The following is a 10767-nucleotide window of genomic DNA, read 5'->3' as shown; positions in this document are numbered from 1 at the left end:
TTAGTAGAATGATACAGTAGTTATTTATTCGTATTTGTTTAGATTTAGAATGACAGTTAATGCTTAGCAGTTGTTTTGATAAGTGTGGCATCCTATTTGTGCAATAGATACGCATTGCGTATGTACAGTGAGATGTTTTGTTTCGCAATCCTGCTGTTTTGTCCTACCCTAGTCAAACCTCTGGCTCCACATTTTAATGTTCTTATCCTCTGTTTACATGTCTTTGCAAAGCGCATACAAGAGCTTTGTAGCTCAAGCCATGAGAATGTGCAGGTGTGGCAAATCTGCATTGAGGAAGTCACCATTAGTTTCAGCACAGGAGCTGATATACGGGGCAAATCTGCATTGAAGAAGTCTGCAGTTAGCATCACAAGAGCTCACGTGGCCCAGCATGGGCTTATCAGTTGATCTCATGTGCAGTGCCTTAATAGCTGCTTTGAAAGAGAGGGATTTATTTTGAGGTCTGTTGGCAATGCAACTGGCACAGAGGTGGTTTACCATTACAGCTGCGTACACACACACACACACACACACACACACACACACACACACACACACACACACACACACACACACACACACACACACACACACACACACACGTTTGGAGGAAGGAGAATACCTGTCTCTGAATGTGTGTGGTTGAGTGTACCAGAGCTGTGAACATTGAATCTGCTAAGTAAAGAGGCCTTTGAGGAAGCCATAATTATGGGACTTGAGGAGATTTTACGGCGGGTTGCACCAGAGAACTGCCAATAACTCTGCTTCTGGACTCCTGCATAGCTTGGCTACGGGTTTGAGATCAACCTCTCAGTGCTTGCACTATATTCATGTTGAGTGCATGAAGAAGCTCGAAGATAATCACCGTTAAGAAATCTGCACCGTTTGGCTTGTTCGAGGGCGGTAAGGGTTATAACCATGTTTATTTACTGATTCGTTCATATTTGTGTCTTGCATACTAATTGTTATTACCCCGCGCACACAAAGCAAAGGGTGGGGTTAAGCAATTGGTTCACGTCTGTCCGTCCATCCATCCATCTGTCTGTCTTGTCAGTTTATGATCATCAGTTTATGATAATCAGTTCATGATCGAGGAACGACTTATTTAAATTGAATGTTATATTTTGAACACGAATCAGAACATGAATAGGAAGACAAGTCTTTTGTTTTACCATACCTTTGCACTTTGCAATTGGGACGAATTCTAAGCTGAGAGGAGTGAGATAATTTTTTCTTTACTCTGCCTGCTTGGTAGTGAAACAAACTGGAAATCATTCCAAACAGGAAACCTATTGTTTTTAAGGATGTCATAATGGACACAAACATAAGGCACAGATAACTAATGAATGTGTTTGATAAGGTGGTACAATAGACACTATGGAAAATGGTGGTAAAACCCGGAATTAATTTATTTATATGACTTTCACATTCTTTATTTTATTAAAATTTAATTTTGTACTTGAACACTGTTGAACACAAATTGCCTGTCATAATACTTCCAAAAGCCTCCAGTTTTGCAGTACTTCAATTTAAATATAGGTTCAATGGGGTGGTGTTTGGGACTGCTTCTGGACGACTTCAGTAGCAATAAACTTTCGGATATATATATATATATATATATATATATATATATATATATATATATATATATATATATATATATATATATATATATATATATATATATTTATTTATTTCTTTTATTTTATTGATAATTAAAATCAATATTTTATTAAAAGTGAAGTAGCACTGTGCGGGGTATCATGTTCTATGAACTCTTTAGTTTCTTGTCATCTTTCTCCCATGCCATTTTAATTGTTAAATAAATGTACCTACTCTCAGGGTTGGATTCTGATTCTTATTTGGTGATTTTGGTATCGATAGATGACCTGGTTCAATCTGCTCAGGTTGCTCGGCTAGATTAGGAAGATCGCAAGCGCCAATCGGCACATCATTCGGTTAAGTACACAGTCCCAACAAATATTGTAATGTGACAAATAGGTCCAGGAACTTGCTTGGGGCTGCAGATTTAGCTGGCGGTTGAGGTCATTTTGTCACGATCCGTGGAACTCTAACCGGGCTCCCGTATCGGTTAGAGTTGCGGCTGTTTCTGTGTGTGTGTGTGTGTGTGTGTGTGTGTGTGTGTGTGTGTGTGTGTGTGTGTGTGTGTGTGTGTGTGTGTGTGTGTGTGTGTGTGTGTGTGTGTGTGTGTGTGTGTGTGTGTGTATATGTATATATATATGTATATATATATATATATATATATATATATATATATATATATATATATATATATACAGTATATTTATACAGTATATTTATATATATTTATTTTTATATATATTGATTTTTTTTTTCAAGAACAAAAGACAGCCAACTAACAAACTACTGGTCCTGAGGCTGTCTGTTTCAAAATTGGTAGAATAGAGCATAGTACCATTTATTGGTTGGTTGTGCCTTTTTCTTATCTGCAATTTTCACGTATAATAAAAAACTGCAATTTTTGCATACATTTATGTACAACAAACACGTGTGAATAAAGGTTACATGCATTAAGACACCGATGGTGTAAATAAATTTGCCTGTAATTTATTCTGAGTGTTTTAGCATGTTGTCTCAGACATACTGAATAATTATAGAAAAACAATAAAACACATAAAATTAACATATTTTGAAAAAAATAATTTTACTACCGCGTTCATTACATCTGTGCGTGTGCAAATTTTCAAGTTCATCGGACTATCAGTCAGAGAAAGCTCAAAATCACCCAGTTCAGTTAATTTAATTGGAGATCAGAAGGTTAAAAAAAAATTTTTTTTTAATTCTTGCATTTCATTCTGGTCCCTGTTCTTGCAACGTTGAAAACTGATGAGTTGGTGACAAAGGAAATGCTCTGTGCTCAGGTATTCTTACACCATTGAGGAACTTGAACCTCTGCTGGAGAACCTGAAGGTTAAAGCAAAAGATTTTGAAGTGTGGGCAGATCAAGTCAGGGATGTCCTCCAACCTGGAAAGCTGGTAAAGACTGGTAAGTGTGTGTGTGCGTGCGTGCGTGCGTGTGTGCGTGCGTGCGTGCGTGCGTTTTTTTAAATCTTTGCTTTGTTCGTTTATTTAAAAAAAAAAATTTTGTTTGCCCACTTGTATCTGTCCTGCAATTAGTGAAAGATCAATTATTTCTCACTTAAATATCCTGTTTCTCACGAGCATTATATTTCAAAAAATTTATTCACAAGAGTGAGGCTCGTAGAAGAGCAGAATGGCACTCGGTAGAGCACATACCTCCTGAACAGGTATGGGGGTAGGTTGGGCTCACCAGTTTGTTTTTATCCCACGGATGGGCTGGATCTGGATCCGGACCTCAACCAAAATTTAATCGGCTTGTTCTTGTCACCTAACCAACTCATGCACCTTGTTTTGTCCGAATCTGTACACAATTTTTTGAAATATTGTGCTATATATCGTTTTTGTCCCCATCTCTCAATGGTGAAGAATCACTAAAAAATTTAAATAAATTCTCGGTCTGGATCTGGATCCGGACCTGGACCTTCACTAAAATCAAATGAATTCTTCCTTGTCACACACCTGACTTGTTCACCAAGTTTCGTCCAAATCCGTCCATAATTTTTGAAATAGCGTGCTATATATTGTTTTTGGCCCTATTTCTCAATGGTGAAAATCACTTAAAAAATGATTGGATCTGGAAACAAAATCTAATTTAGTCAGTGTCAAATACCCAACCCGTGCACCAAATTTCGTCTGAATCAGTGCACAACTTTTTGAGATATCCTATTCACAGACAGGGGTGAAAACATAACCTCTGCCTACATTCGGTGATGGAAGTAATGACAGTGGGGGTAGCAGAGAAACAATTGGGCACAACCAGCAAGGGAATTAACGAACAGGAAACACAAAAGAGTGGTGGTTGGGGGGGGGGTGGGGTGGGGGGTGTAATGTCCGAGGTGCAGCGGAACATGGAGAGTGAGAGCGTTAGCAGTAACTCCGCTTTATTGCGCGCTCGGATGTACATCACTGCCACCCCTAGTGGGCGAGTCATGATATACGAAAACCCAACCACGTGATACAGCACACTCGTCCCCTCGTAAAATGACAATTCCAATGATGAAATGACAATTATAACATGACCAAAAGAAACCAATCAACATTCAAAATCCTCCAAGTACCGCGGTCGTTTCCTGTCCCGCCTTGGGTGGGCAGCGCCTCTAGACGGCCCAGGCTCAGACGCCTCTTAACTAGGTCGAGGTGACACCCTCGCCGGACTTGCCCCATCCGCAACAACAACCGCCCCTGGCCGACAAGCTTGCTCGTCGTCCTCTGGCAGGACTGAATCAGGTGAACACCCCGCGGGCGTCGGCACGTCCGGCCCTGGCGATACAACGCCTGGCCACGGCGACATCACAGGCGGGGGTCCCACATCGCTCGGCACGGGGGGGGGGGGGTGACGCTGAACAGCGATCATGCATTTGGTCCACGTGCCGCTTCCACACCTCCCCACCATCAGTCCGCACCATGCAATTCGCCGGCCCCAGTACCACAGAGACCACAGCTGGCACCCATCTGGAACCGTGGAAATAATCGCGCAACATTACCCGCTGTCCCACATCAAAACTGTGCAGCAGCATCGGGCGTGACACCGCCCCACTCACCGACCCTCCAGGTCGCAGCAAATCCAGTCTGGACCGCAATGCCCGTCCATAGAGACGAATGGCAGGAGAATCGCCCGTGACAGGATGAATAGCGTTCCTGTATTGGAGCAAAAAGACATCGACCACCGTCTGCACAGGTGCAACACCCCCCCCCCCCTTCGCAAAGCCCGTTTCAACATTTTAACAAATGATTCCGCCTGTCCGTTAGTCGCAGGATGATACGGTGCAGACCTTAAATGTCGAATACCATTTTGACGCATAAACTCATCAAATACACCTGCGATGAACTGCGGACTGTTATCAGAGACCAGAATCTTGGGTAATCCTTTATTAGCAAAGATCGTCCGCAGTTTTTCTATTGTAATGTTTGCCGATGTATGCTGCATTAGTACAACCTCCGGCCATTTAGAGAATGCATCGATCACAATCAAAAACATTTTGCCATTAACCGGCCCCGCAAAATCCACGTGGATCCTCTGCCAGACCCTGTTTGGGGTCGGCCATAGTCCCGAAGCTCGACGCGGGTTATCAGCATCTGCTTGACACGTGGTGCAATGCTTAACCATCTGCTCAAGTCTTTGTCCAACCCCGGCCACCACAACAGGCTACGAGCAAGACTCTTGGTCTTCACGACGCCAAGGTGACTGACATGTAGTTCCTCCAAACACTGCTGCCTGAACTTCGGTGGAATCACCGCTCTCATTCCCCACATAACGCACCGTCGGACCAACGACAGCTCCGATGCGCGCGACGCGAAAGGCTGAAATGCCGGTGTTGAAGGTAGGAATCGCCTGAACGACACGGGCGAGCACTGGATCATGAGCCGATTCCACCGCGACCTGTTTGGCCATGATCGGCCCGCTTTGGACCTGGCTCAGTGCAAACGCATCAACCCGATCGGCCGATTCCGACGAAGCTGGACCCTCCGCGCAAGGCAAGCGCGAGTGCCCGTCGCAGTTAGCATGCTTTTCGGTGCTTCGGAACTGAATATCGTAGCTGTAAGCAGCAAGAAATAGACACCACCGCTGTATTCGCGCGGCCGCCACCACCAGTACACCGCGTTCGGGTCTCAGGATGAATCAAAGTGGTTTGTAATCCGTCTGCAAAGTTCAATGCCGCCCCAGCAGGTATTGTTGAAACCTCCGCACACCCCAGACGAGGCTGAGAGCCTCGCGCTTGATCTGGGCATACTCCCGCTCTGCTGTGGACAGGGTCTGGGATGCAAAAAAAAAGGCTGCTCGGAACCATCGTCCATCCTGTGGGAGAGCACTGCCCCGATGCCATATGCAGAGCTGTCGCATGCCAATAAGATCGGACGTGCAGGCTCGTAGTGCACGAGGACCGTATCCTCTGTGAGCAGCTGCTTGACGCGGTCGAACGACGCCTGGTGTGCAGGCCCCCAAGCCCAGCGCTCGTCCTTCCTGGGCAACTGCGTTAACGGCGCAAGCTGCGAGCTGAGCCTGTGCACGAACCTTTGGTAATACTGTGCCATACCAAGAAGGAGCGCAGCTGTGTCTTGTCGCGAGGCGGTGGCATGTGCTGAATTACCTCCACCTTCCGAGGGCCTTTTAACAGCCCCTCCGGCGTGATGATGTGCCCAAGATATTCCAAGCGCTGCTTGAAGAATGCGCACTTGTCCCTGTTCAAGCGCAGGCCGCACGCTTCCAGCTTCGTTAGCACTTGGGCAATGTTCGCAAGGTGCTCATCCGCCGTTTTCCCCGCAATGAGCAAATCGTCCAGGTAGGTTTGAGCGGGCAGGTCAATGCAAACCTGATCCATGGCTTTCTGCCACAAGACCAGGGCCAAAGCAATCCCAAAACAGAGTCGGGTATATCGATAGAGCCGTTGACACGTGTTGATTGTCAAAAGGTCGCTACTCCCGGGATCCATCGCCAGGTGAAAATATGCATCACGCAGATCAAGCTTCGTGAAGTATTGACTCCCCGCCAATCGTGCATATATCTCATCGATTGACGGCAGTGGATATTGCTCCACGCTGAGCCCCGGGTTAACCGTGGACTTGAAGTCCACGCACAATCGGACGTCTCCATTCCATTTCAGCACCGTGACGACCGGGGTGGCCCAATCTGAGTACGACACCCGTTCGATCACCCCACAGGCCTTCAACCTATCCAGTTCACCCTTGACCTTGTCCCGCAGGACATAAGGCACCGGTCGTGGTTTACAAAAACGAGGAACCACCCCCTCCTTCAGGAAGAGCTTTGCCTGCACGTCCTTGAGTTTCCCAAGGTCGTCGCAAAACAAACCTTGATGTCTTTGAAGAATCTTCGCCAACTGATCCTCCCATCGGCTCGGCACGGGTTGCACAAGGTGAACGGCGGCCCAATCTAGCCTGATGTGGGTCAGCCAGTTCTGGCCTCGGAGAGATGGACCCCTCCCCCGCACGACGTACAACGGAAGCGTGGTGACCTGGCCTTGATAGACGACAGACACGTCTGCCATCCCGATGGGCGTTATCCTCTCGCGAGTGTATGTCTACAGTGTGAGGTTTGACCTGATAAGCCTCAGGCCATTGAGTCTACGCGCGGTCTGTTCGCCGATGATCGACACTGCCGCTCCCGTATCAACCTGAAACGTGATCGGCGTTTTGTTCACTTTGATTTCCACCGTCATCGGGCGTGCCGCCGCAGAACCAATTGAAAACAGGCTCATCATCGGCTGCCGGTTCCGCCCCGGGTCGCCCCGCACATTGCCGTCCATGACCTTAACGGTGGCCAACGCCCCACGGCACACATGCTTCAGATGACCCACCTTGCGACAATGTAAACACACGGTGTTTTTATATGGGCACACACGCCGCAGGTGTCGACCTACGCATCCCAAACATGTCCGCGGGGTCACCTCGCCGCTCGTGCGGCCGCGCGGCGCCGTCTGGCCCCGGCCCGCACCGAAGGTCGCACGTGCGTCCTTGGGTGCTCGCGACACCGCGTGGACCCTGGGCCATCTGGCATGCTGTGGCCGGTGATGGCCCGAACATCTCCGAGAGTCTGCTCGACAGCTGTAGCAGTGTTGACCGCCTAGTTGAACGTAATGGCTTCACCCTTCAGCCGTAGAATCGCCGAAACCATTTTTGCATCTTGTAACCCAGAAATAAAGCGATCTCTGAGCCGAGCTGGACGCTCCCCCGCCGTGAACTTGCAGGCCACGGACGAATGCTTCACTCGCACGACGAAATCCGCGATACGCTCCCCCGTACCTTTCGCGAGGGGATCTAACTGGTATCGAGCTAGCTGTAATGATTTCTCCGGCGCCATGTGTGCTTTCATCTTCTGCACAATGTCCCAAAATGATAGCGTGTCCCCACTGGGCTTGTCCGGCGCCACCAAATCACTCAGCAGTCGATAATGTTCCGTCGATAGCGAGGCGGGCAAGATCGACTTCTGCTTGCTCCCGTCGACCACGTCATTCGCGAGGAAATAGCACCCCAATTGTTCCGAAAACAATTCGAAGTCGTCTCCGATGAAAGCGGGCACCTGTCCGTGCGCCGTGACTCGTCCACAAACCATCCTGGTGCAGCGGAACATGGAGAGTGAGAGCGTTAGCAGTAACTCCGCTTTATTGCGCGCCCGGATGTACATCACTGCCACCCATAGCGGGCGAGTCATGATATACGAAAACCCAACCACGTGATACAGCACGGGGAAACACTCATCAAAGCCAACACAAAAAATAAATCTATGCAACAGGACTAAGTAAGTCAGTACATACATGACATGGCAACAGATTTGAGATCCGATTAAGAGTACAGGTAACAATGAGATGAGAGAAATTGATGAAGCTTTTGAAGTTTTCATGGAATTTAGAAAATGGTATGCACTTTTCCACCATCTTAGAAATTCTGATAATTTTCACAGCTGTGGAATTTCACTTCACACAGAAGTTGCGAGAATAGATGTTGCCATGACCATTCCAAATATTTTGGTGATTTCTTGTACGAATGTGACTGAGAACCATAATGGAGAAAAACCTTGAATCAATCCCCCATGTTTGTTCATCCGAAGTAAGCTTCTGCCCATTATCAATCCCAACCACAATGAACATACTTTCCATCCACCACCGAATCTTGACTTGTTATTGAGGCAGTCATGCCCATTGTCATTACATTGACATGCCAAACATCAGAAACCGTTTGCACTAATTCAATTGAGACCTCGGTACATCAGGAATTTGAGGGTGATCGAAGTTCCTTATCTTAATATCCTGAAACTTTATATTGCATACGTTGTTGTCAGACTGTCCTTTGTACTTTGATTTTATTATATGCAGCCCATCCCACTCCCACCACACTGTCTCCTCTGTATCCATTAGCTTCTGCTCACTGTCTCCCACAGGCCTGGACAGACTTCAGTCCTTAGTTGCTGAGTCTGCAAAACATGGATTTCCCTCCAGCCATCTCTTACAAGACTTGTCTCAAGCTATCCATGAGGCAGAGGAAATTGGATGCTTAGCAGCTGAAATTCTTAATGGGCAACAACACTTGGAGTAAGGAATGAGACAAGAGTCTGTTTCAGTGTTAATTTGTGTGGCTTTGTCTGTGGGTGATTTACTACTGAACCGATTTGGAAAACAAATTGACTGGTTATGTGGCATTCAGGTATAAAGTCAAGCATCTTGTCTGAACTGATATTCTCATCAGTTAGTACCAGCTATTGGTTTGTTTTAATTAAAGGACCATGCATTTGTATCTGCTTCTCTTGATTTCAGGAAATGTAACAGTTTGCAGAAGGATTCTCTGCTCACTTTGGAGGAGCTTGAAGCCTTTGTTAAACGTTCTGAGCAGTTGCCCTGCATTGTCAGTAATACAAAGCCACTACAGGTATGATGCAGATGATTATTAGTTGTTTTTTTTCTATCTCCAGTAGACATTTACCAAAAGTAAGCATGGCATAGGTACCTCTGATGCTTGCCATGCACAAGTATGTCAGGTTATCATTTATTTTTTGTTCCAAAAGTTGGCTTATTTAACTTGCATGCTCCATACCTCACAGTAGTTTTGAAGTTGTGAATGTATTCTGAGTGCTTTTTTTTTGGATACATCATGGGCTTGTGAAGAGCTCGTACAAAATAAATAAATGAATATTCAGAATACTCCACATTCACAACCTCAAAACTAATGTATGGTTTGAGTGAGGACAAGCTAACCCTATTTTCACTCGAGAAAGCATCCATGATCAAAGGATAATGCATTGTCCTTGTCCTGTAGAAACTGCTCGGAGAGGCCTCTGCCTTCGCAGCTGAAGTCAGACGAGAAGACCAAGAAACCAGCAACCTGCCCTGGCTGATTCGGCGGGGCCTGTGCTTTGCTCCTTTGCATCTGCCGCAACTCAATGATTTGGAACAGAGGCTGCAACGGGCATGCTGGCGAGCAGACGTGGCGAGCACGATGCGTGCTGCGGCTCCGGAGGGACGTATACCTCTTGGTGAACTGAGGAGGGTGATCGACAGCGGTGTGGCTCATAGAAGAGAGTCTGTGGATTTGGTCCTATCTCGACTGCAAGAGATTCTGCAAGCTGCGGAAAGATTGGAGGAGCAAGCACTTTCTGCAATAAGTCCAAGGTATGTTTCGTGTGTGTGTGTGTGTGTGTGTGTGTGTGTGTGTGTGTGTGTGTGTGTGTGTGTGTGTGTGTGTGTGTGTGTGTGTTTGTGTGTTTGTGTGCACGCGCGCGCATGCATGTGTACGCACACGTGCGTGTGAGTGTCTTTGCTTATCATCTCCATTTGTGGGTTTGAGGAGATAGAACAAAGTCCTCCCAGGACTCAAAAGTATCCACCTTCGCTTTGGAAAGGGATCACAGTTCATGGACAAAGCTGTTTAACTTTGTTGTTCTTAGAGTTTTGTTCTGAGGGCTCTTTTCAGGATAGTCACCAAACCCCGGACTACCTCCAATTGCAGTTTGTTTGTCACAGTCAGGATCGGACCAAATCCACAGACTTGCTGGGGAGGGACAAGCTCACACGAGCAGGGACAAAAAGAGCTCCTGAGCTGTCTGCTCAGGAGCTCTTTTTGTCCCTGCTCCTGCAAGTTTGTCCTGTTCATTTCTGTTGGTTTCTGTCTTCTCCACTCCCCCTGATCATAATCCTC

General features: G+C 46.6%; 1 protein-coding gene across 5 annotated transcripts in view; it reads left to right on the top strand.

Moving 5' to 3' along the window:
• LOC147032549 (lysine-specific demethylase 5C-like) overlaps window positions 1-10767 on the top strand; it is a 107630-nt gene that overhangs the window by 56193 nt on the left and 40670 nt on the right. For all 5 annotated transcript variants that reach the window (XM_085870291.1, XM_085870290.1, XM_085870289.1 and 2 more), the window contains 4 exons: window positions 2904-3028; window positions 9017-9167; window positions 9390-9501; window positions 9889-10241. In XM_085870291.1, the coding sequence (XP_085726417.1) occupies window positions 2904-3028; window positions 9017-9167; window positions 9390-9501; window positions 9889-10241 (741 nt within the window). The remainder of the gene's footprint in view (window positions 1-2903; window positions 3029-9016; window positions 9168-9389; window positions 9502-9888; window positions 10242-10767) is intronic.

This window comes from Eptatretus burgeri, chromosome 2 (genome assembly GCF_056783735.1).
Source record: "Eptatretus burgeri isolate ZD-2024b chromosome 2, Ebu_testis_v1, whole genome shotgun sequence".
Lineage (NCBI taxonomy): Eukaryota > Metazoa > Chordata > Myxini > Myxiniformes > Myxinidae > Eptatretus > Eptatretus burgeri.
The sequence above is the reverse complement of the archived record's forward strand: the minus strand, read 5'-3'. Positions and strand labels throughout refer to the sequence as shown.